We start from the raw sequence: 26,078 nt of genomic DNA on the forward strand, positions 1-26,078 counted from the left end.
ATCAATGGTTAAAGTTGATAATGTCACGAAAAGTTAGGTTAGGTTTGAAGTTTAGTGTAGTTGTGAGTTTGTGTGAACAGTGTCGTCTGTTAAACTACTCATTTGGAGGTTATATGATATGGAAAGTGTGTTATACGTATGTGTCAACCATTACAGCCTTGTATTATACGATGTATTTCCGGGATACTGCGTGGGTGCATATTATTTGGGTTGGGACAGTAGTCACCGAATTTTTCTTGGTTACGTATTATCATGAACGTCGATTGAAAGAGGTAAAAATGGAAATTTTGTATATTTGGCTGCATAAAAATAATTTTATAACACTTTGTATAAATATTCATGCCTTATTTTATATTTACCACCATGACAAGAAGAAAAAAAGTAAATTTTGTATGTTTGGTTGCATAAAAATAGTATTATAACTCATTTTACGAACAAATATGCATTATTTCTTATTTTAATTATGACAAAAGATAAAAAAAACGTTAACTATGTATATTTGGTTGCACAACAACTCATTATGACACTTTATATGAACATCATTGCATTATTTTTTAATTACCATCATTACATGAGATAAAAAACATTAAACAAAGTGTTCATTTGGTTGCATAACTATAGATTATATCACTTTGTGTAAATACACACACGTTCTTCTTAATTAACACAATAAATTACTTTACCAACAAACATTTATCACAAATTAATCAAGTATAGATTAAATTCCACTTAGAATTAATTGAAATAAACAATAATATTATTTATTCCTCAGTTCTTATTAGTATGGCAATAAACAATGTCTACTTTAGAAAATTTCACTTTCAAACCAATTTTAATACTTTTCCGACTCTTATTTCTTAACATAAACATTGCTACCAAAACTAACAAACATTTTAAGCTATCAAAATGGCGTTTTAAACACTCGTACATTAAAACACTTTATTATTATTCAAAATTTCAATTGTTATCTTGGCATGGAGTATGTTATTCTATTACCAACCGGAACTCGCGGATATATTCGAAGAAAGCATGCAACAATTTCAAAAACTCAGTTGGACACTCGCCGTGTCACTTGTCTACGCCACTTCCAATCGGTCATCTTATGCAATACCAAAACTAATACATCACATACGTAGGCAACCACCAATGACACTCTCAAAATTAACATCACCATTCCCTATAATAATAACACTATATGCAACTTCTTATACAATACAATCTGTTACTGACATTGTATATTACATCTTCATACCTAAACCGTATTATACCTTAGTACAATATGCGTTTTACGAGTTGGGATATGTTCTTAATGTGTTATTCGTCGCGATGATTTGCACGTTTGAAAATTTAATCTACCAACAATACTGTGAATGTAATAAGAAACTGCGTGTGAAGTTAGGTGTTACATGTGTTACACATAGTGATGTTATGAGTTTGTGTGAACAGTGTCGTCTGTTGAACTATTCACTTGGAGGTTATATGATATGGAGGGTGTGCTATGTCTATGTGTCAACCATTCAAGCGGTGTATTATACGATGTATTTGAGGGACACAGCGTGGGTGAATTTGTTTTGGCTCGGATCAATTCTCAGCGAATTTTTGATGATTGTGTATTTTCATGAACGGCGATTGAAAGAGGTACGGTGTTAAAGCACATGTTTGTGTATATTGAGTTGCATATAAATTTATATCTAACTAGCTTTAACCCGCGGCTTCGCTCGCGAATATCTAAAATAATAATAGAATGGCGGGAAGTTTAAAATGGCTGAAAGTATAGTCTATGGAAGTATAGTGTACAGTCTCCATAGTGTAGTCAATTGGATTTGATGTTGACGTAGCTGTCGGTAATACAGTGTGATAATACAGTGTGATGGTATTATAGTACTTAGGTTTGAACTTCATTGCTGGAATGCTAGATGGCGTTAAAGTAGTCAAATAGCCAAATGCAGAGGTATTATTGGCTAAACAATTTCTTTATATTATTTAAAAAATAATATATTTTTTTATTAAATATAAAGAAGCCTACAACCATTCGGGGACCACTAAGAATATGTGTACAAATTTTCATGATGATCGGTTAAGTAGTTTTTGCGTGAAAGCGTAACAAACATCAGGACTTTCGCATTTATAATATTAGTAGGGATTTAACAAAATTTAATTAATGTAATAATTTTTGGTGATCTCGTTATCAATACATGTTGGAGGGGGAGGACTCTTTGATGAAACCATAGATTTTGTAGGACAAATATTTTTTCAAATAATTTAGATAATTATCTTAAGATTTAATAAAAAACAATCCAGTTAGTAATTAATATTTGAGAATCATCAAATCGACATATTTTATCATTGCTACCTCTGTTAACTACCACAATCAAAAATTTTCGCACAGGAAATTGTTGGGCGTCTTATCAAAATGAAGCTACTCACGGAAAATTAGCTTGATAGTAATCAAGTGACAAAATAGGCCCCGGATCCTGTACTAATACTAACTAATAATATAATAATTTTGATAGAATAATAATTAATAGCTAGTTTTATAGATAATATTACTTTGAAACTAATTATAAAGTTTTAAGTTTTACTGTTAGTAAACATTCAGTGTGTATTGGGTTGCATCTAATACATTTTCATTAATACTATTCCATTACGAAGGATTAATCCATTTTTTGTTTGTTTTGTTGTTTCATCAGTTTATTAATTAAAATTTGTGTATTTTCAATTTAATTTCATGTTGAATACATTGAGCTCTTTAAATAAAATATTACTCTGTCGCTATCAGTATATCCGTAAACAATGTCGAATTTTTTAGAACTTTATACATTTAAACCAATTTTACTAATATTTAGACTTTTATTTTTAAATACAACTATATCAACTATAAATCTAAAGTATTCAAAGTTTCAGAGATGGCAATTTCTTTTTTTAAAAATATTTTTATTCTCAATTAAAAACGCAATTGTAATCTACTCACTGTCCATGTTTTTGATTTTTCACCTACAAGTTTCGGACATGTTTGAATTTGGTTTACAACAATTACAGAAAGCAACTTGGACAGTTCTTGTAGTGTTAGCATACACAACATCAGAACACACATTTTCTGCCGTTTTAAAAATATTTAATTTAATCAGAAACAATAGTATTATATTATCAAAATCAATATCATCGCCATTTTTATTAATATTTCTTGTGTATAGTATTGTGTATACGATCCTAAGTGTCTACACTATTGTAAATTACATCGATCAATCATGCGCGTATTTCAGTATGATTGAGTATCTTGTTTTTGAGTTGGGGTATATTTTGAACGGGTTTTATATCGCGGTGTTGTGCACTTGTGAGAGTTTGATTTACCAACAGTATCGTGCGTATAATCAATGGCTATGGATAGCAAAAAGGAAAAATGTGTATCAAAATTGTGTATCATTAAAATTGAGTGTTAATGTGAGTTTGTGCAAGCAATGCCGTCTGTTGAATCGCACATTTAGAGGTTATGCATTGTGGAAGTTTTGTTTCACCTATGTTTCGGTGATAACAGCAGTGTATTATGCTGTTTTCAAGCCTGGAACTTTGTTTATGCGTTTGGTTTGGTTTGGGTCTACGTTAGGCGAACTTGTGCTGCTTGTGTATTATCATGATCTACGATTGAATGAGGTATATTATTCTTTAATTTAATTTTTATTAATTTTTTTTATGGATAGTATAAATGCAAAAATAATGCAGAAATGTTTGTTTGTTTCGCTTTTACGCAAAAACCACTCATCCGATCATTATAAAATTTTGAACTTATATTTTCAAGAGTATTGCGGAGAACATAGGATACTTCTGGATTGAAAATTATAACTTAAAAGGTCTTAAATAAGAAATTAAAATTAGTAAACATTGTGCAATAATAATATGATGAAAATAGAAACTATAAACACCGGGCAAAACTGGTTTTAAAACAATTATTCATGCAATTATCATATTCTTTACTCTTTATTGAATTAACAAAAACAAATTATTTTCTTAGTAGCAAAGTAATAATTGAATGCAACATGCTGAGAAATGTTGTAAAATATCAATACTTATTCAATTAGCACTCTTATTTATCACTTAATGAACAAACAATTAACATTATTTTGTTTGTCTTGTAATCATTTGATATTTGATAAACAAGAAAATAATATTTCACAATAATTTACTCTCACAACATTAGTACTCTTATAAACAATGTCTAAGTCAACTGAACTCGTCACTTTCAAAGCAATTTCATTATTTTTGCGTATTTTATTTATAAACACAAACATATCAACCAGAACCATTCAATTTTCAAAATTTAAAAAGTGGCAGTTAAAATTCATAAAAATTCTCTTATTACTATCAAAAAGACTAATATTTTTATACTCATTTAGTATGCTTTTTGTTTTCGATCTGCATGCCTCAGACGACTTCGAATACGCCATGCAAAGCATTCAAAAATATGGCTGGACATTTATAGTGCTTCTAATATACGCCACTACTCAACAAAAATCTTGTTCTGTTTTAAAATTATTAAAATTAATTCAAACAAATACTGTGATCCCACAAAAATTATTATCATCACATTTTTTAATACTTTTTATTGCATATTGTGCATCATATACGTTTCAAGGCACTGGATTCCTATTATATTTCATGTTTATTCCAAATCCTTTCGTGACAGTATACGAGTTTTCAGTTTTTGTGATAGGTTATGTCCTGGCCATATTTCATATTTCTATGATTTGTACTTTTGAGAGTTTAATATATCAACAGTATCATGCGTATAATCAATGGTTGCGGATCAAAATTAAAGAACGAAAACGTGTTTCGTTAAAAATGAATGTTATTATGAGTTTGTGCAAGCAATGTCGTCTGTTGAATCGATCATTTGGAGGTTATGTATTATGGAAGTTGTGTTATACATACGTGTCGACTATTTTAGCTGTGTATTATACGTTGTATGTGCCAGGAACTATTGTTATCACGTCAGTTTGGTTCAGCTCTGTGATGAGCGAACTGTTGTTGATTGTTTATTTTCATGAGCGACGATTGAATGAGGTAATAATTTTTTAATTTTCGACTTTTCTTTTTAAACGGAGTATAAGTATCTATTTTTAATATTTGAATTGTTGAGACTTTTACTTGATGAAATATTAATAGTATATTAAGTAGCAAGTTGTTAAACTGGCGTTTTTGTCACCAGATTGATTGATGGCGGGCATTTTATATGGTTTTGTGCCAAACCGTTGACAAATGCGCAGGTGCAAGCTCCACCCTGTGACTAAAGCCCGTGACTAAAGTGCTTTAATGACAGCATTGGCCGTCCGTGTTTGAAGTACCACTTTCTGTGTCTAAAACCCATGAAAAATTGGCACTTTTATGATAAAAGTTGAAAAATTAATTTATTAATAAAAAAATGGTTTTACTAGGTATTTCTCTACATTATCGGTCTGATGATGGCATAGTATGACATATTATGTCACAATGTTCAATAACAATAACGAAATGAACAAAAAATCCGTTTTTTGTATTGATAAATAATTTTTTTAATGTAGGCAACCAAGCATATAGAAATTAATTATTCTTACACTATATGCAACACACATAACACATTAATGAATATACTTATCTTGATCACGAACAAATAAACATGTTATTATGTTATATTTATATTCAGTTCACTAAGATAACATTAATTAAATTAAATTAATTTTCTTCAGTTAGTTCTTAGTTCTTTTATCATTGACAACAAAAGTATATAAGCAGTTTGAGACAAAATGTCAACTTGTTCTTTTAAACCAATATTATTTTTCTATGGACTTACATTTCTCAATACAAAAATATCAACAAAAACCGTTAAAAACCAAAAATTAATTAAATTACTAAAATTAATCTTAATAACAATAAAAATAGCAATTGTTTCAAGTGTCTGGATAATTCTTTTTTATTATTCACCAGAAATACCAGACATATTCGAATGGATATTACAAATAATCCAAAAAATAACGTGGTCACTAATGATAACACTTCTTTATGCAACATCCAAACATCATTCTTATACAATATCAAAACTAATACTTTTAATTCAAAAAAATTCAAATGAAATAAAACTATCATCGCCATTTATAAAAATATTTCTAATCTACATCACTTCGTATCTTATTCAAAGCATCGGCGACATGATATTATACGTAGACAGCCCCAATTCATATTTTACATTGTTGCAAAGCAACGTATATCAGTTTGGTTCTGTTTTGGACACGTTTTACATCGCGGTAATTTGTACCTTTGAAAGTTTAATATATCAACAGTATCATGCTTATAATCAATGGTTATTGAAGCAAATTTCAAAAAAAGAGTTATTGCGGTTAAAATTAAGTGTAATTGTAAATTTATGTAAGCAATGTCGTTTGTTGAATCGCGCATTTAGAGGTTATATGTTGTGGAAGATGGGTTACATATACATATCATCAATTACAGCGTTATTTTATACTTATTTACATGATGGTGCTATGGAACATTTTAATACGTTTTGGATATTTTCAATGCTCAGCGAAATATTGTTGATTGTTTATTATTATGAGCGACGATTAAAAGAGGTATATAATTATTAAATTGAAGTATTAATTAGTGATGTGTATTAATTATCGTTTTAATTAATTAATAATCAGACATTTTTATCAATTTATTTATTAATTACTCAAGTCATAAGCAGAAACAAGTGGAATTTTCATATTAATTAAAAATATTCCTTCAGTATTTCAATAATATTTATCGTAAAATGACTGAAACACGACGCAAAATGTCTTTAAACAAAAGTTTTCATTTAGTATTATTATCATTGTGGTTTATAACCTCACTTCATACCTATCTACCGTTATTATCATTGTATCTTCACTTATAATCTACGAATTTTTCGATTGTTTTCGTTTTTGTAATGCATATTTCCTCACTTTATAAAAAAGCATTATATCAATATATATATATATATATAAATGAATTGCTGTTCGTTAATCTCGCTAAAACTCGAGAACGGCTGAACGGATTTATCTTATCTTGGTCTTGAATTATTCGTGGAGGTCTAGGGAAGGTTTAAAAGATGAGAAAAATTCGAATAATTGCCGGGAAAATCCTCAAAACAGCTCTTTTCTATAGAATAAAATTTGACATTGAGATTCAATCATAGTTATAGTTAAATAGTTGAATTCGAGATGGCGCGCTAAAGTGCATTATTGACTAAACTTTATATAATTAATTTCTTTAAATTAAAATTGCTAATCTTATTGATAGAATTGACTCTTACTACGAGTATGTCTAGAACAAGAGAGTAAAAACGAATTACACTTTTATTAAACACTACCAGGACGAAGTCGCGGGCAAAAGCTAGTATTTTATAAATTCAGAAATTTGGTAAATTATTATCATGAACAGCAATTAAAAGAAGTAAAAACAAAGTAAAAACACTTTTAAAATAGAAGGAAAATATAATTATGTGATTAATGTCTTTGTATCCTTAAGTAAATATTAATTAACTATACTCTATAATGTATTCATTAATTAATCTACCTATTAGAAGCAACCAAATAGAATTCGTGTATTAATTAAAACTATTTCTTCAGTATTTCAACGATATTATTAGTAAAATGACTGATAGTCAAAGTAAAACGTCTAAAATGTCTTTAAACAAAAGTTTTCACCTAATATTACTACCCCTGCAGTGTATATTAATACCACCATTGTGCTACACCTTCAAAAAGAGCAAACAACAATTTAAACCGCGGCCTAACCTCACTTTATACCTATTCATCGATATTATCTTTGTATCTTTACTTATAATTTACGGATCTTTTGCTTGTTTCCGTTTTCGTTACGCTAACTACCCCACATTACTAAAAAGCATATTGTTTTTTCACAAATTCGGAAATTTGGTGAACATATTCGTTAGTTACATCCACGTAAAATCATCTTTTCCAAAAATGTACAACTTAATCAACCAATTGAATAATTCACATGAGAAATATCAGTGTTTTCGTGGTGATTATAAACACACCGTATACATAACCTATATTTACTATATTCTACAGAGTATTATTAGTGGTATCGCAATTTCTATCAACGTAATAATTTATTTAAGTGATGATAAAATTGCTTACATGACGTATTTCGAATATTCGCTATTCATCTTTGGTTACTGCTTGAATTACTGTGATTTAACAATTTTGTTATACTTTGATTGTGTTTTTATTGAACAATATGTGATTATAAATCAGTTGATACAAAATGGCGCTGATAATAACGGCCATTTTGTGCATAATATCAACTTAGACATTATAAATAAACATTATACGATGTGTTTAGATATACAAAGAAAGTTGAGGAGTATTATGGGACCTGTAGTGTTGTATAAATGTTACAAATGTTTCGGATCGTTTGTTGTGGGCGTTTATTTCTTGGTTTTTGAGATGTCTTTCACGAACACTATGTGGGTCGTGATGAATATTATCGATATCGTTGTGATTGTATATTGTGAATATTTGATATGTAATGAGGTGAGTTTTGGGAATAAAAATGGGCAAAAGTTGCGCCCCCGGGTGGGCTCGAACCACCAACCTTTCGGTTAACAGCCGAACGCGCTGCCCATTGCGCCACGGAGGCTTGTTGCTTACGCTTTTCTCTTACTGAAGATAATATACATATGTTTTAATCTTTTAGGTTTGCATTGACGTGTAGTTGAGATAATTAATTATATATTTTGTTTCAGTCGTCTAAAACAGCTCTATTGTATGAACAAGCAATTAAAAAACAAAATAACTCACATTTAAAGGTAGAAAGTTGTTTCAGCTAAGAGAATGACTAAAGTATTGCTTAATTATTAATTTTAGCGTGGAATGTTTTATCTGCAAGTCCAATATCAACGTAATAACTTTTCTGTGTGTGGTTTGTTTAATATTAGTTGGAACTTTCTTCTTGGGGTGAGAAAAATGTTTAAAAACGAAGTAAAACTTAAATTATTTTTGTCTTTTTGTTTGTTTGTAGATGTTTGGAAGCGTTCTCACAAATTTAGTCATTTTACTGCAATTTAGAAAGTTAACTGATCAAAAGAGTTAGATTGTAATTGTTAATCATAACTTGTAATAAGAATAAATGTATTTTAATTATTTTATTGAATTTATGGATGATTGTTGCTGAATCTACTTTTACAATAGGCAACCACATATACACCAAATTTTAGTGAAAATTTTCAGATTTATTTTGGAAATAATGTTTAAATCAGTTGAAGTAATGTATAATTAATAACCTACTGATAATATTTTATAATTTACGCAACTCTGGATGGGTAAATTAACAAAGAAGAGAAGTAATTCTTTGAATTTGTGTCAAAATATGTCACAAGACGAATCAACGAATTTAAGTTTCTAACCTAGAAAAAGTTAACCGCCGACCGAGCGTGTTTCTTAAATGTGTTGTCCAGGGTTGTTTGCTGCAGTTTATTGTGTGTAACTCGAATCACCTCACTGAAAATACATAAATATATCCATACCATTCCGACAATTCAACAGGTAATACATTACTCTTATTATTCTTCTACTTTTATCTCAAGTTTTACTTAATTTTTACTTCCAGAGGTGAAAATGAGTGTCCCACAAATCACCCTCGACCAGACCGTGGACAACTCCCGTATGCACAACATAGACGCGTTACAACAAGCAGCGCGTTTCCTAGACAGATGCCTAATCAAGGACAATACAGCTCCAACTCTCCTGGAGCAGTTAAACATTGGAAATCAACAGAATACAACAACAGCAAGTGGTTTATCAGACCATGACTATCCAATTCTCAATGGATTACCACCTAGTCTTGCTAATAAAACCCAAATGAAGACTGTAAACAGAGTGCCAATGCCAGCTGAAATTATGGAACACTTTAATCGTATCCTTTTTCATATTATAACACATTTTTCTTATCTTCATCAAAAATTACAGTATTTTTCTTAATTTTTTTGTAAAGATATGCAATGTCATTGTATGATGGGCCTATTCCCAGAGATAAATAGAGCTTGGTTAACAATTGACAGTGATATTTATCTCTGGACGTTTGAAGATGGTGGAGATGTTGCCTACTATGATGGTTTGAATGAAACAATCCTAAGCGTAGGACTAATCAAACCAAAACACGCCGTTTTCCAAAATTTTGTTAAACATTTACTAGTGTTAGCCACAGCTGTTGATATTGTTGTCTTGGGAGTGACTTTTACTTCCGATGAGGACGACGCAATGAAAGAAATCCAATTATTTTCGGATCCAGTGTTTTCTATTCCTACAGATGGATCTTTGGTGACTACTATTGTCGGTACCAATAGTGGAAGACTGTTTTACGGCAGCAAAGATGGATGTTTATATGAAATTACTTATCAGGTAAGTAAAAATTTAATCAAAATGAAGTTTTTGTTATGTTATTGTGTGTTTTAAGGCTGAAAGTAGTTGGTTTGGTAAACGATGCAAGAAAATCAACCATTCTACAAGCAAACTTGCATTTCTGGTGCCTTCTTTTGCCTACGCAGCGATGGCGAGTGAAGATTCTGTTATTCAAATCGTCCTGGATGATACCCGATACATTTTGTATGTTTTAACAGAAAAAGGTTCAATTGAAGCGTATGATATGGGAGATAATGGTACATCTTTAAGTCGCATTGGGAAATTGACACAGAATAATATCGTACATCAAGCGCATTCTATAGTCAAGTAAGTTAAAATGTTTAAAAAAATCAAAATGGCGGGTTATAATGTAGTTTTTTTAATAGGACATTAGACTCTCAGAACTTTCATCCGATTGTCTCAATCTCTGCTGTTGAATTAAGCGAGTCTGCTCGTGTGCATCTGGTTGCCATCACACAAAGTGGTGTACGGTTATACTTCACAACTTACACGCAATCGCAGATTAATCTTCCTTCACCACGGCCGACAACTTTAGCGTTGTTGCATGTACGTTTACCACCTGGATACTCCGCAGGCGCACATTATCGTCCACGCGCAATACACATGGCGAATTATCGCGAACGTACGGTTGTGATGGTCTCCAGCGTAGCCGAAAAGGAAACTCTTTGGTGTCTGAGTTCAGATCTGTTTCCATTCTGTCCGAGTTTAATGGAAGCGACGACTACAATCGATCTAGATGGACCTGTGTTAGCTCTGGCTGAGGTTAAGTATCCTACTAATATATTACTGCAACCCACACAACAAGTACCGCCATTGGTAGTGCGGCAACATTCCGAACCACCGAGAAAATATGTCATTCTCACCGCACAAGGCGCGCATATTATGATAAAACAACGTCCAGTTGATTTGTTGAAACAATTATTATTGGATACACGCGCTTTGGATACTGACATCCTAAAAGCGTTCTTTAGTATACAGCAGGAGGAGCAAGCGTGTGCTACGAGTTTGATTTTGGCGAGTTTAGAATCACCACAGAATGCTGAATTGTCTGAACATGCAACTACAGCGTTCTTTATTTTTGGTGGTGAACCACAACTTGCGCCGCAATATGGCGGAAATCAACAGTTCAATCAAACACAACAATGTGAGTAGTAACATAACCTAACATAAGTTTATTATAACCTTTAATTTTTTATCTTTAAAAGTCGGAACATCGTTTTTGCCTAATATGATGTCAACTCCAATGGGTAGCCCGTATCAACCACAATCCCAACCACAATCACCTATGGGTCCATCTTTCTATAGTTCTCCAATGAATCAAACACAAAACTTTGTACCAATGCCGCAAAATCCGCAGATGATGGGCGGTAACGCCCTCTATGATGCGAATTGTCCGTTCTTTTTCTCGCCGAAACACAACGGGCTGTATTTATATGTTGGGCGAATTCTAAGACCAATTTGGAATCTCAGATGTGTTGAAAAGATGACTTTAGATGCCAAAAAGTTCTATGTAAGTAGTTAAACCATTCTAACCTAACTTTTTAAAATGATTTCTTGTTATACAGTTAACTAGCGCCATTGATCATGAAAACTGCGCTTGGATTCTCTGCCATCTTGAATCACTCTGCACGTTTTTACAACGCAATACACAACTCACACTCTGCTCCGGAAAATATCAACCTCCATCTGATAAACATTCGCGATCGAGACTCACACAACAAGACGCGCAACTAGAAGAGCGTCAATCATTGGAATCACTGAAATTATTCGTCAATCACACAACACAAGTGATTGGCCTGTGGAAAATCCTAACTCAACATCAATTCCATATTCTGATGGAGAGTCTTCCACCAAATCATCAACAACTTCTACAGAATACAACTTTCAAGGATGTCTTTCTATTCGGACATGAAATCTGTTGTAACTTGATAAATTCATTGATTAATAGTTATCTGGGTGACAATGCATCTGTGGATTCTATAAGCGCAAAGTTGCGAGACACTTGTCCGAGTTTATACAAAGCGGAAGACGCTGCTTGTTCAAAGGTAAGCAATGATAAAGAAGTGGAGGACTTTGGATATAATGATTGCATCCGGTACGTCACATTATTAACCTATAATGTTTTGTTTTTTATATTAATGTTTGATAAAGGCCAACGAAATGCTCAAATCGGCGAAACACGTGATGAATATCGACGAACGCGAAGAATTGCTACATCAGGCGCTAGGTTTGTGTAAAAATGTCGCGCCGAATGTGAACTTGCCTGAAATCTGCGGGCAGTTCACTACTTTGAAGGCGTATCAAGCTGTTGTGGATCTATGCGTCACATGCGCGAAGAAATTCGACCCGGAAGATATCGCCGTACATTTTTACAAGAACGCGGATCAGAATGACGAGGATGCGTATCAGTTTTATTTGCGGCGCATGGAAGTGTATAAGGAGGTGGTCGCCATGTTGGATCATGTACATTCGACGCATGATAATACTATTACTAATATTGCTGGACAGGGACAAGGGGATGTCACGCAGGAAACTACAGGAAGTCAAATTGTAAGTGATTTTAAAAGTTTTCATATAAATTGTTTGAAAATGTTTATTTATGTGTAGACAAGGAAAATTATTACTGAAATACTACGTGAAGATGATGAATTGTTGCATATTGCTGTATATGATTGGATGATGAACAAACAAATGAACGGCGATCTTATTAGCATTCAACAACCGACGTTGGAGACCTTTTTGGTTAAGGCTTCGCAGCGTAATCCTAATAATATTCATTTGATGGATATTCTATGGAAATATTATGAGAGTAATAATAATCACGCGGCAGCTGCACGTGTTCTTAATGCTTTAGCATCAGCTGAAGAGTAAGTGTTTGTTAACCTAAAATTTTAGGTTATAACATATAACTAGGTTACGTCATTTTATTTTATTCTAATATTTCAGAAATGGTTTGATGTTAAGAGATCGCCTCACTTATTTAGCACGCGCGTTAATGTGCATGCGCAGTGATAAAGTTGGTTACGCTCCGTATTTAGGTGTGTTTCTGCGTGAATTAGAAGATAAACTTGAAGTGGCCAAGGTGCAGGAGCGTGTGTTAGACGCGGTGGTGATTCTGAAAGGACGCCATATTGATGCGGAGATGGCCGAACAACTGCTCAATGGTAAACTGTTTGAGATCACGCAGTTGTATGAAGATTTCGCGGATAAATTCGAGCTGTGGGAGTGCAAATTGGCGATTATTAACTGCGCAGGATATTCAGATACACTCCTAATTGAAAATATCTGGAGTAATATTATTCAGAATGAGTTGCATAAGGCAGGCGCGTATGGAAATGATAAACTGATTCATATTTTGGTTAAAATTAAGGGTTTGGTTAAGATTTATAAAGGATCTGGGAGTTGTGTGCCATTAGGTAGGTTTATTGTGATGTTTTGTTTATTAAAATGGTTTAAATTGTGTTTTTTGTGTGTTAATAGATTATTTAGTACTGGAATTGGAGAGAATCAGTGCACAATTGAAGGCTGATACATCTTTAGTGCCGAAATTCTTTGTAAATTTAGATTATACAGTGGAAGTCTTGATTGCGGCTTATAATAAGTAGGTGGTTTAATTTTTAAGTGAAATAATGATAGATTAATATTAATTTGTTTAATTTTGTTAGTGCTATGGGCTCAGCAGCGAAAGATAACTTCTGGACCAACGAAACGAATGAAAATCACTTCTCCGAGGCGATTGGTGCTGTGATTCAGGCATTTATCGACACACAGAATAAATATACCAATGCAGATAAGTAAGATTAATTTAAAATTAAATTAAAAGAATAGTTTTAATCATTTCTTGCTTGGTTTTGTTTGTTAATAGGAGAAAAATGATAGCCATTTCCTTGGATACGGTAGCAGGTCTATTGTCGCTTTTGTACAGCAAGCCAAACACAGACCACGTTGTTAATCGATTGCGACAGGTACAAACACGTTTGTCACGAATGTAATGTGTATGGAGAAGCAACTAAAAGGTATCTGGATATGAAAATTATGTACTTTTGATAACTACCACGTGAATGATTGTAATAATAAAAATTATTTAAGAATAAGTCTATGTACAAGCCGAAAAATAATTTAAATATTTTTGTTTAAATGTTAAAGTTAGGTTCATTATCACCAAAAGGATCAAACGGATCCAAATCCTTTTTGGAGTTCTTTTTGTTTTGTGTCATTTGTTTATCATCAATGTTTAATAGGTTTATTTCTGAACTGACGCTTTGAAAACTAGTAGAATCCATTGAATGACGAAAAGGTGACGGTGATGGAGATCGACTTTTTGAGCGACGAAAAGACGGACCTGGTTTAGAGAATAATTCTTCGTTACTTTCTTCGTCTTCGTCCTCACCTAAGAATAATAATAATTTATATTATAAAGTGTTGAATTTTAGAGGATACACAAGTAAAATGGCGGTGGTTTGAGGTTATATTTACCTAAAAACAACTGCATCTCTTGTTTTCCTTTCCATGATTGGTATATTAAATAACTACCGCCGATTAAAATGACCAAAAACCCCAATAGGATGAAAACTCGAAGCGCATTAATCTAAAATTATTATTTTTAGGTTTATTTTAGTAAATATTTGCATTTTATTGATTCTTACATGTGGATCATCTTCATAAACTTCCTCCCAATCTTTTTTAACTACCATTTGTACTGTACGTATGTTAATATCATCATTTCTTACTCCTTTTGACACACAGTTTAAAAATCCTTCCTCTTCAGTAGATATACCCTAAAATTTTACTTTTTTGTTTGTTTTCTTCTTTTTAATTCAGTTATAAACTATACCTTTATGATTAATTTCCCTGTGAGTATTTCATACTCATATTTACTTCTGTTGTACTCATTCCCAGGACCAATAACACTCCTTTTTGCATCCGCGAGTTGCCAAAACATAAAGTTGTGATTCTCGTCGTTGCTAGGACAATGAAGAACTGCATTTTTTCCGATTTGCACTTCTTGTATTATATCCGGATGAAACACAAAAGATAAACATAGTTTAAAATGCAGGAGATATAGTTGTGGTATTGTTGTAAAGAATAATTTGAGAAACATGACTGAGTGCACTTGATTTAACTATTGATGCATTCAAAAAACAAAAGGACGAGCATAGGTTGCGCGTTGACTTTCACACGCGCATCAATGACTATTTTTACAATTTTGCCATTGATTGATATTTATAGATACTTTAAACTTTTTAGTATAACATTTTGTATGGTCAAATAAAGAAGAAATTGATTTATTGAAGATTTTTGAGTGAAGAATGTCAAAACATTCAGAATAAGTAAGAAAATTATTCAAAAACAACAACAACAGTTATTTAACAACTAAAATTCATTCATGGAAGTGAATATAAGTATCTAAACTGCTTTCAAGTTATAAACATTTGTATAAAGGGAGTGTTAGTGTAACATCCCCTTCTCTTTCATTCTTTAAACAAATTTTCAACAATAAAACATCAAAATCATCCGAACTAATAATTCCAAACACATTTAATCAATTAACAAGTATTTATTAATAATTATTACTAGTTTTTACATCCCTAGATACAATAAAACATTAAATTTTAACCAATGTGCTTAACAGAATGCTGCATCTGCAGATGTGTTGTAAGATGACGACCGGCAATCCAATCAGAAGGAAACAGCACATTTCTCATTTTAAACTCGCTTTACATCACGTTCCGGCAGTTGTAAAACGACCGTGGGTGCTATCGCATGTAAACATGTTTAGAATACTCTAAAATCTACAGTATCCTCATTATTTTACATTCATCCAGTGCAATTTCCACACAAATCAACGTAAAAATGCAAGTATAAAACCAATATAACCTTTTTATTGAAGATATTCTCTTAGATTTTAACTTGTTAATAATTGTTGTTCTATTTTAGGAGACTGAACAAGAAAACAATTGCATTTCCTACATTACACGTCGCCCTATTTTTAGTCTGCCTACAAGTTTCATGTTTGCTTGCAAATGGTCAATCAACTGATTTGTATGACTTACTTGGAGTCAGCAAAGATGCTTCACTCAAAGAAATCAGGAAAGCATTCAAAGCTTTAGCTGTATTACAACACCCAGATAAGAATCCGGTAATTTATATTAATCTAACACACAATTTCTATCATTTTATTGATAATATTGTTTATTTTAGGATGATTCAAATGCTACAAGTAATTTTATAAAGTTAACTCGAGCATATGACATCCTAAAAGATACTGAATTAAGAAAACAGTATGATTTATATGGTGATGAAGGAATTAATCCAAGTACAAGTCAAAACTTTAAGAGTTATTCTTATTATAAGAATGAGTTTGGCATTTATGATGATGATCCATTGATTGTCACATTGAGTAAAGCTGATTATGGTAAGTATATTCATCAAAATCTTTAAAAAAATTACTAAATAACTTTAATATAATATAGATGTGAATGTTCTTGATGAGAACCAAGCCTGGTGGATAAATTTCTACTCTCCTGCCTGTCATCACTGCCATGTATTAGCGCCAACATGGCGGAAATTATCTCAGGAATTAGAGGGTGTTGTGAGGATAGCCGCCGTGAATTGTGAAGATGATTATGTTTTATGTCATCAGTTAAGCATTGGTGGCTATCCGAGTTTGTTATACTACGAAAAAGAAGCACATTTATACGATGGCGAGAAATACACCGGCCCGAAACATTTCGAAGAGATGCAAGACTTCATTTTGTCTAAACTACAAGTTAATGTTGAACAAATTGATGCTGAAAATTGGGAGAAACTAAATGATAAAAACTGGTTACTGTTTCTATGTGGACCATTCGGTGGAGAAAGATGTCCTGAACCACAAATACAAATAAAACTAGCTGCTGTTTTTGTAAAAACAAATTATTTAAGGTTTAAAATGCATTTTTAATTCTGTTAATATTCTAGGAAGGTTTAATGTCAGTTGGTATAGTAAGCGATGAAGAACTCTGTGATAAACTATCACCAACACATGCAACGCAACCAGTTGTGTTGTATCAAGTCAACGGTGGCAAGATAACAGTGGATGTCATTGAAGGTTCAGATAAGAAGGAATATGTTGATTCTATCTTGAACTTCCTGCCTACTCCAGCGCATTTGGATGAGAAACAATTCGCTGTAAGTTTTAATAAAATAAAAAAAAAACATTTTTACAACTTTTAATATAACATTTTTATTTTAGGAGATCAGAAACGAATTAAGAGATAAAGATAATCAAATAGAAGAAGAAACAAAACCATGGTTAATATGTTTCTATCTAGGTACAGCAACAGAGTTAAATCTGCAACTAAAACGTTTACCAACGATTATTCCAAACATAAAAATCGGCCTAATTCACTGCGGTAAAAGTGCAGGATTATGTCAAGCCTTGCATGTATCTCGTTATCCCACTTGGGGATTATTAAAACCAGGCGGTGCATTTGAACTACACCACGGACGTGATGTCCTCCACGAAGTGGCTGATTTCGCACGTGACGGTGCGAAAGCCACTAATCTCCATGCTCTCTCCCCTGCTGATTATAAAAGTCTTCATGAAGACCAAACACCTTGGTTTATCGACTGGTACGCCCCCTGGTGTCCACCTTGCAGACGTCTCATGCCACAAATTCGAAAAGCTAGCCAACATTTTCAACCCTCGCAAATTAAATTCGGAACTATTGATTGCACAATGCATCAATCTCTTTGCGCATCTGAAAATATCCGTTCTTATCCAACCACAATGATTTATCAAAAAGGTGATAAACATTTGTATCATGGCGCACTCAATGAGAATGAAATCGTTGAATATATTCAAGAGATGTTGAATCCATCAGTTGTGCATTTGACACAAGAAAATTTCGTACAGTTGATGCGTAAACCTGTCGGTGAGATATGGTTGGTTGATTATTATGCACCGTGGTGTGGGCCGTGTCAAAGATTAATGCCTGTTTGGAGAGCACTTGCTAGAGAGATGAAAGAATTTGTTAATATTACAATTGCGAGTGTTGATTGTGTGAAAGAAGCTGATTTGTGTTCCGCACAGAATATAAACAGTTATCCGATGATTAGACTGTATCCTAGGGATAGTTACGGATTGAATTCTGTTGCGATGTATACAGGACACAGGGATTTGATGAATTTAAAAAGTTGGATATTTGCTTTCCTGCCGACGAAAGTGGTGACTTTGACAAGTGATTTTGTTAAAAAGAGAGTTTTAAAGAAGAGTTTAAGCACGCCATGGTTGGTGGACTTCTATGCGCCATGGTGTGGACATTGTGTTGATTTTGAGCCGAAATTTCGAACAATTGCAGAGGTAAATTATGAAACAATTGTTTTAAAACTCATTTTAATTGTTTGATTACTTTTAAGGAACTAGATGGCATTGCACGTGCTGGTAAATTGGATTGTCAAGCAGAACGTAATTTCTGTATTGATATGAGGGTAACAAGTTATCCCACGTTGAGATTGTATTTTTCTAAAGATAAGTATTATCCTATTGATACAATTAGTCCGGAGTTTGTTGTTCAGGAAACTAAAAGGATTATTGAAGCCAATGGACGTAGTAATCATGACGAATTGTAAAAATTAATTTTTAATTCAGAAAGTAATTGATTTCATGAACCATTTTTATTATTTTATGCAAAATACGTAGTTTATACAATACTAAACCAAAGGTCGCGATGATACAAAGGTAAAAACGAGTGAATCTCAAAAGAAAGCTTGTAATTCCTATTATTACTAAGAAAACTCTTTTTAATGTTGTGAATTGACGATATTTTTATAGGAATACGTTTAATGCCGACGAAGAATTTATTTTATTGCTTATATAAACTATTTTCAACACAATATTTGTATTTCATATCAATTTTTATTAATTATGTGATTGAAAGCTGGAATAATTGACAGGTGGCCCTCCCTGTCGCCACGCACGAAGTTACAAGGGTTGCCTACAAACTATTAAATACTAATTCTGCTATAGTAATATTTTTGAGGTTATAGTTTTCATTTCATATTTTATTGATGGTAACGTATCCTTTTAATAACATTTTAAAGCTTCTTACATTAATTTAGAAATAATTTTATAATTTACAATACACAACAAAACATATAATAATATATCACAAATTTAAATTTTGTCCACAAACGCACAAAACGCATGCGTGAAAAATAACAATCGTAACAACACTGCTGCCATTTTGAATATTTCTATTCAAGAACTAGCATTCTTAACGATTGAATTGCCAATTTGTCTTCAAAACTTACTCTTACAGAGCACATTATTTATCTTATACTCATCATATGTTCAATTTCACCTAATTTATGTTTTTAACGAAATACGCCTCTGATTCAGATTGAATTTGAAGAAATTGAAGAAACGCCCAACGAGATTTGACAGCTCAAAGTTTTGCAACTTTCCATTAATTATCTGAAACGATAATTATCGCCATTAAACCTAAATGTTCACTGAAGTTTTAGCTGTAATTAGTCGTTACACTTACGTCTTTGACGATTTTCGAAACAGCCGGTTCCATTTCGTCCCACACGGTATCAATGCCCTCGGGTGTGAGTTGCGTTATCGCTTTGTTTATCACCGCGCCGAGTTTCGTATCATTCATAAGATTCTCAAAGTTATTCTACAAAAAACACAACAAACAAAGTCAAACATTTATCAAGATACAAACGTGTATAACAGCATCGCAATACCTCAATTCTCTTCAGTTTGACGGAGATTTTCAAGTCGTCGACATAAATACCCGGCAGTTTTCTGATGTTGTTGCGCAACTGTGATACCGTGCCTAGAGACAGCTCATATAAACGCAGCCTGCAATATCAAACGAGAAATTATTAACATTTGCACCTTTTGCATCTAGTTATGTAATAACACGTGCCGTTAAGTGTTTTATAAAGATGCTGTACATACCAAAATGGCCCCTTGCCGAAAATGGTGAACATGTCACCGAAAGTGCCCTTGATGTCGTACTTTCCGGTGATGTACAACAGCGGAAACGTGATGTTGAGGAAGAGACGGTTGTTCAGGTCATACTCGACATAATCCAACCGGAAGCGGGATAAATGGCGGATTTCAACGTTTTCCAGGTAACCATTTAGACTGAATACATAGAAAAATAGTTATGAATAACCTGCAAATATATTATTACTTATTGTGTTGATGAAAATGATGTAAACGTACGGGTAATGATTTTATAATGTTGTAGGTTATGTTTTTTGGAAGAAATTTGAGGTTAAAATCTTAAATGATTACATAAATAGCAAATTAGAGAAAAAAAATAGAAGAAAATTACCTGTTTGTGTATAATATTGCTAATACAAGTATTATTACTGCAATATTGACTTGACAATAATAAAAAAACAATGTTTAATTGTCGCGGTGCGTATCAAAACGTTTAGTAACGCATGAGGTGTTTGAAAGAAAGCAAAAGTGAAGAAAGTGACTTTCACTAATCAGTTATCATGAAGTTAGGCTTCACTCAGCTTGATTGTCAATTAAATTAGTACATAAACACACAAAACACAAACAATTACCGTTAATTTGATTTGTATATAAGTAATCTATAAGGATTAGTCAGAATGTTTGCATGTTTTGTGTTAATTGGGTTGCATACACATAAAACTATAACTAATACAACCCAAGATCATAAATTAAAAGTAAAACATTTCCTGTTTAATATTAAATTCTAGTATAGTCAACTCGACAATGCGACAAGCAACAATAAATATAATCATAATTTACGCTCGTCCTGCAGTTTGCACTAATGATACAATCATTAAACATGCACTCTGACACACTCGCATCGTTTCCACGTCATTAAAATTCGCGCAAACACGAACATGAACAAAGAACAAAATATAAAAAAAAAATAAAGCCAACATAAAAGTGTTACTGTAAGTAGAAAATAATTGAGATTTACTGGATTTTATTTATTTTGAACTGCGAAATGGCGAACCCGGAAACAATTTCGACTGCAAAATTTATCTAAACATGAAAAATATCTCTAATTGACGTCATAGCATAATACCACAATAGAGAATGAAAATTATAACCTGTTGAATGTCCTACTCTTGCCCTTGTCAATCACTTCAACATGAAATTACACAATAAATATTTTGTTGGGTCATACAGGATGTTTATTTGTAACTTACGCGATTGTATCATGTGCGAAATCAATGTCTAATCGCTCGATTGTTAATGGATCTAAAATTGGTAGGCCTAGTTCAGGTATTCCGATGCCCATGCGTCGCCGGAATTCTTCTAAGAGTCGTCGCACTCGTTCGGTTACAGATGTCGCACTTGATATGACATTCGTCACTGTTTGGCTTATTAGGTTATAACTTCCACGCACAACACCTGCGAATGCGAAAAGAAATAAATATTTTAGATTAATTGATATTCTATTAAAGAAGTGAGTTTAAAGCGTGTTATAAATGTTTGTCTGCGGTTTGCGTTGTGCGAGTTTGCGTGTTGTGTGGTTTCTTTGTTTGTTTGTTTGCTGTTTGTGTTGCATACAAATAGGAATCATAAAATTCTGAAGAATTTTAAACAGTAAAACAAAGACACAAAGAAAGAAAACCACTTGTGGTAAATCATAATCATAAATATTATTCAAGGATGATTGAAGTATCCTTGATTTTATCTTATATCAATTTTATTGATTATATTTGGTTTTTATATAATTTAAAATACAACGGTTGTCATTTTGAGACTGTATGCAACCAAAAATACTTGTTGCTTTGAACCTGTCGTTGTCATAGCAACGAGAATAACAAGATGACTAGAAGAAAAGTAAAAAAGTTGGTTTGACAATATCTGAGTTGTGAAGTGAGTTTATTAGGTGTAAATGCATTCATGTGAGTAAATAACTAAGTAAATCATTAATAATTCGCACATTAAAATTTAGTTAAAGTATTTAAAAGTTTGATTATTTTCTCTATCAATTTGTTTTCAATATTAATTTGTTAGTTATAAACAAATTCACACGCGATTAATATATTTTAGATATTTAATGCTTACGAAAGTTGTTTTTAGCTTGGATATTATCCAAAAATTGCAATCATAGCTAATATAATTAGAAATGTTAGGTTATATGCCGAGACATTTGCTAACCCGTCACCAAGGTTCCATGGTGTAATGGTTAGCACTCAGGACTCTGAATCCTGCGATCCGAGTTCAAGTCTCGGTGGAACCTAACATTTTTACTTTTTCTTACTCTCTAAATAATTTTTTAATTATAATTTTATTTAACCAATATTTATTTTTTCCAATTGAATTCAATTTACTTGTAAATCGATAAGTATACTTTGTTAAACAAATAGAAAAAAGTCAGGCATGAGTAATTTTACCTAATTTGCATTCAATAGTTAAACATTTAACATGAGAATGTGGTTAAAGTTAAATTTATGCAAATTGCAATTACGTTCTCAAAATCCCAACCACCTCGCGGGTATTACCACAGTGCGAATACAACAAAGCAACAATTGAATGCATTTGCAATGTATCTGCGCTTGCTAAACAATTATTACACATTTGCATAATAGACTAATAAAAATTGAGATGTTAAACGATGACTTTTAAGTGATTTTAGTATTTTAAAGCGTTTTATGACAATTTATGACAAGTTTACATGAACTTGAAGTAGTTAAAAATTACAAATGTTGATTTAGAGAAGAATTATTAATGTTTTTGGTCATAAAGAAGTTGTTTAATGTTTAAAAATGTTTAAAACAGTCTCAAACGTTTTGAAAATAAATTACCAACATGAGACAACGTCAAACATATTGAGAGAGTTTAAAACTACGCAGAAAATGACCTTCAGGTGAACTTCACGTCATGAATACTAAAATGAGTCAGGTTTAAGTTTGGTTAAATAAATATTACACTCACAGGTAGAATTTTAAAGTTGTTATTTGCCATTTTACGTTTTTATTGCTAATTTTGTTATTTTTATGTCAAGTAATTTGGGTTGCCTATATTATTTTGACCTATAAGATTGTAATTATATTTTTAACCACAATTATAAATTCAAAAGTCGTAAATTCAGTGAGAAACAATAATAGAAGTTAAATGTAGTTAATTTTACGTTTTTATTACATTTTGCTCTTGTTAAACGAATCGTTTTGGGTTGCCTATATTATTTTTGACATCTATGTTATCCAAGTGACATTGGTTAACCTCAATTAGAAATTGTAGGGTCGTAAATTTAGAGAAAAACAATACTTGAGGCTGATTTAGTGGATTTTACGTTATTATTTCTTGTTTTATTCACATTGAATGAAATACTTTGGGTTGCCTACATTACAATGGTTATATAGTGCATAATATGTTAGTTAACCTCAATTGTAAAAAGAAAAATCGTAAATTCAATGAGAAATAATAATAGACGCTGATTTAGTTGATTGGTTTGTGTAGTTTTGGGATTTTTACGATTTTTTGCTCAATATCAAAACTGATTGCGTCTCGCACCCAAATTCGAACACCTAATAAAAATCGAATTTCATTGAGACCTGAGAATTCTATCGAGTGAAGAAATCCAAAAGTAGAAAGTATTATGCGTATTAGCGTATTATACTTAAAAGCGAACGCAATCCGAATGCCGAATACATAAAACCACAATCCAAAGAGTTCAATAAACATAACAAACTAATATTATATTAATCAAAAATAAATACACAAATATTAAATAATAATATAATAATTTTGCATCATCCTGTAGAAATAGAAATAGAAATATATTTAAGTTCAAGTATATTGCAAACATTTTTTGATTTGTTGAATGTATACAGAATTAAAATGAATAAATTCATGTTGGTAATATTTCAAAATGTTTGATGCATTGCAATTGCTGTAGTTGGACTCGACATGAAGTAAAATTAATTACACTCGTAAGGTTTAATTCGCACGTGCCGACACTCTAGACAACATGTTATATATTATATAAATCATTGTAATTTGTTTAAGCAATTTAGTAACCTACCAAAAATAAAATAGGTTTATGAATTAAATTAAAATTGAATTATCATGGTGATGATTAATCTGTGCTAGGTCCAATTTGCAATGAATCATCATAAATAATAATTATATGAGTAAATACTTGTTTTGAACACACTTATTTCTATGAAAATTGATTATTTTTGATTTTTTAAATTTTATTTACTTGAAATTACAGCAGTTGTAATTTTGAGATTGTATGCAACCAATCGTACTTGTTACTTTGGAGGAGTCGTTGTCATAGCAACCAGAATAACAAGATGACTAGAAGAAAAGTTGCGAAGTTGGTGATCGGTAAAGTGAGTTTATTAGTTGAAAAATTATCCATGTAAGTAAAAAACTATTCATTTCATATCATAATCTTTTGATAAACCAGTTTAAGACTGTGATATTTTGTCTATGGGCAGTTTTGCTATAGTGTTAGTGATGTGATCTGACCATGCGGTGACATAACCTCACTTTTTTCAAGTTTTAAACGCAACACAAGTAATACACAAGCAAATAAAACTAAAAACACACACAATCCAATTATAACTAAGCTATTACTCGCTAATTATCGGGAAATACTTGAACAAACTTATTATTATCATCTGTTTTAAATAATACTTGTAAAATTAGAATAACTCACAAAGTGGAAACTTGCACAAATAAAATAATTATTGGTAAAAGAGGAGTTAACAATGTAATAATAGCAGTGCCAATCAATTGGCTACTGGTAAGTACATACATACACCTCATACACGTCTAATCTTGTATTACTATAAATAATGAACTTGACCGTGAAATTTCCAGCTTTTTTTCTCGACAATTTGTTGTGTACATCGCAAATATTTACCAGCTAACCACACACGCTGTATATAGAGTGTTAAAAATTAATAATTTATTAAATTTAGGATAAAAACACTAAATTTATTAAATATAAGTAGTTTTAGTCCTTACTATTCTTACCAAAAGTAGTATCAGCTATACCGTTTGCTAGACGTTCGATTGGTTGCATAATCCCGTTAAAAAGTCCGGCGAGGATCTGCGCATCCGATGAGGTGTGATCCTGCGACACTAAACAGGAGCCGGCAAGCAATACCAAACACATATTCACACAAACACCCATTGTTATTAATATTATTATTGCTTTTACTTAAGTCACAATTAATTTAATTATTAATTCATTTAACTTAAATTTAGGGAAAATATTTGATTTGATTTTTTTAAGTCATGTGTTTTACAATTGTTTTGCAAGAACAATAATTTTTATTTCGTTTGATAGTTGACTGATTGCACACGAAGGAGGAACGTGTAGAAAATTTATAAATTGCGCGCGAGTGACGACCGCGAGTGCCGTCGTCGGTCACTGGTGGCATGAAACTAAGCGCCGGGCTTCACTTTCACACTCTTTTACTCGAGCACGCTGAGTATATCACACAACAGTAGTCATTCAACCAGTAGGAGAGGATATAAGTTACAAATATATCGCGAAAATGCATGAAATGTTCATTGACCAGTTTAAATATTAATTTTTTCGTCTAGACTTGAGAGATTTAAGAAAAAAATAGAAGTACTATTTTGTATGGTTCAAAATGGCTAAAATTTAATTTTAAAACATTTTTTCG

General features: G+C 32.0%; 4 protein-coding genes and 2 non-coding genes across 8 annotated transcripts; 3 read left to right on the plus strand and 3 right to left on the minus strand.

The window, feature by feature from the left end:
- Positions 1 to 8,582: 8,582 nt before the first annotated feature.
- TRNAN-GUU (transfer RNA asparagine (anticodon GUU)) lies at positions 8,583 to 8,655 on the minus strand. Its single transcript has one exon. It is a non-coding gene; the product is annotated as a tRNA-Asn (tRNA).
- A 581-nt stretch (positions 8,656 to 9,236) lies between these two features.
- On the plus strand, positions 9,237 to 14,530 carry Nup154 (nuclear pore complex protein Nup154). The gene is made up of 13 exons (XM_065314047.1): positions 9,237 to 9,560; positions 9,625 to 9,930; positions 10,009 to 10,415; positions 10,471 to 10,742; positions 10,802 to 11,580; positions 11,642 to 11,946; positions 12,002 to 12,481; positions 12,588 to 12,986; positions 13,044 to 13,303; positions 13,383 to 13,852; positions 13,917 to 14,037; positions 14,102 to 14,230; positions 14,302 to 14,530. The coding sequence occupies exons 2-13, from the start codon at positions 9,633 to 9,635 to the stop codon at positions 14,426 to 14,428; spliced, it is 4,047 nt and encodes a 1,348-aa protein (XP_065170119.1). The 5' UTR covers positions 9,237 to 9,560; positions 9,625 to 9,632; the 3' UTR covers positions 14,429 to 14,530.
- A 22-nt stretch (positions 14,531 to 14,552) lies between these two features.
- LOC135800730 (uncharacterized) lies at positions 14,553 to 15,553 on the minus strand. Its single transcript, XM_065314048.1, has 4 exons — positions 15,271 to 15,553; positions 15,083 to 15,214; positions 14,913 to 15,024; positions 14,553 to 14,826 (listed from the first exon to the last, which is right to left on the minus strand). Exons 1-4 carry the CDS (start codon positions 15,535 to 15,537, stop codon positions 14,570 to 14,572), a joined length of 768 nt encoding a protein of 255 aa, XP_065170120.1. The 5' UTR covers positions 15,538 to 15,553; the 3' UTR covers positions 14,553 to 14,569.
- A 395-nt stretch (positions 15,554 to 15,948) lies between these two features.
- Positions 15,949 to 19,313, plus strand: LOC135800271 (dnaJ homolog subfamily C member 10-like). Its single transcript, XM_065313445.1, has 7 exons — positions 15,949 to 16,291; positions 16,374 to 16,575; positions 16,638 to 16,851; positions 16,910 to 17,340; positions 17,397 to 17,606; positions 17,671 to 18,780; positions 18,837 to 19,313. Coding segments are annotated over exons 1-7 (2,382 nt in total). The 5' UTR covers positions 15,949 to 16,289; the 3' UTR covers positions 19,050 to 19,313.
- A 147-nt stretch (positions 19,314 to 19,460) lies between these two features.
- Positions 19,461 to 25,853, minus strand: LOC135800273 (uncharacterized). 3 transcript variants are annotated; one of them, XM_065313447.1, is made up of 6 exons: positions 25,411 to 25,853; positions 21,630 to 21,834; positions 20,389 to 20,577; positions 20,172 to 20,289; positions 19,967 to 20,101; positions 19,461 to 19,893 (listed from the first exon to the last, which is right to left on the minus strand). In XM_065313447.1, exons 1-6 carry the CDS (start codon positions 25,577 to 25,579, stop codon positions 19,786 to 19,788), a joined length of 924 nt encoding a protein of 307 aa, XP_065169519.1. In that variant the 5' UTR covers positions 25,580 to 25,853; the 3' UTR covers positions 19,461 to 19,785. The 3 variants fall into 3 exon arrangements, with proteins under 3 accessions (XP_065169519.1, XP_065169522.1, XP_065169521.1); XM_065313450.1 differs by having other exon boundaries at positions 25,441 to 25,852; XM_065313449.1 differs by having other exon boundaries at positions 25,420 to 25,852.
- On the plus strand, positions 22,601 to 22,672 carry TRNAQ-CUG (transfer RNA glutamine (anticodon CUG)). The gene has a single exon. It is a non-coding gene; the product is annotated as a tRNA-Gln (tRNA).
- Positions 25,854 to 26,078: the final 225 nt, after the last annotated feature.

The sequence above is a fragment of the Atheta coriaria genome, unplaced genomic scaffold (assembly GCF_025399875.1).
Source record: "Atheta coriaria isolate IRGN ID8LTWV9N9 unplaced genomic scaffold, Caltech_Dcor_3.1 hic_scaffold_10_pilon, whole genome shotgun sequence".
NCBI classification, from domain to species: Eukaryota; Metazoa; Arthropoda; class Insecta; order Coleoptera; family Staphylinidae; genus Dalotia; species Dalotia coriaria.

Bases quoted from the DNA above. Each gene is read 5' to 3' on its own strand.
- Nup154 (XM_065314047.1), top strand. From the start codon at position 9,633: ATGAGTGTCCCACAAATCACCCTCGACCAGACCGTGGACAACTCCCGT. The intron at 12,987-13,043 runs GTAAGTGATTTT...ATTTATGTGTAG, and splicing joins AAACTACAGGAAGTCAAATT to ACAAGGAAAATTATTACTGA. The intron at 14,038-14,101 runs GTAGGTGGTTTA...TAATTTTGTTAG, and splicing joins TTGATTGCGGCTTATAATAA to TGCTATGGGCTCAGCAGCGA.
- LOC135800730 (XM_065314048.1), bottom strand. From the start codon at position 15,537: ATGTTTCTCAAATTATTCTTTACAACAATACCACAACTATATCTCCTG. The intron at 15,025-15,082 runs GTAAGAATCAAT...TAATAATTTTAG, and splicing joins TTTATGAAGATGATCCACAT to ATTAATGCGCTTCGAGTTTT. The intron at 14,827-14,912 runs GTAAATATAACC...TATTATTCTTAG, and splicing joins AGAGATGCAGTTGTTTTTAG to GTGAGGACGAAGACGAAGAA.
- LOC135800271 (XM_065313445.1), top strand. The intron at 16,576-16,637 runs GTAATTTATATT...TGTTTATTTTAG, and splicing joins AACACCCAGATAAGAATCCG to GATGATTCAAATGCTACAAG. The intron at 17,607-17,670 runs GTAAGTTTTAAT...TTTTTATTTTAG, and splicing joins TGGATGAGAAACAATTCGCT to GAGATCAGAAACGAATTAAG.
- LOC135800273 (XM_065313447.1), bottom strand. From the start codon at position 25,579: ATGGGTGTTTGTGTGAATATGTGTTTGGTATTGCTTGCCGGCTCCTGT. The intron at 20,102-20,171 runs GTATTGCGATGC...TGTTTTTTGTAG, and splicing joins TCAAACTGAAGAGAATTGAG to AATAACTTTGAGAATCTTAT. The intron at 19,894-19,966 runs GTAAGTGTAACG...TTATCGTTTCAG, and splicing joins TTTCGAAAATCGTCAAAGAC to ATAATTAATGGAAAGTTGCA.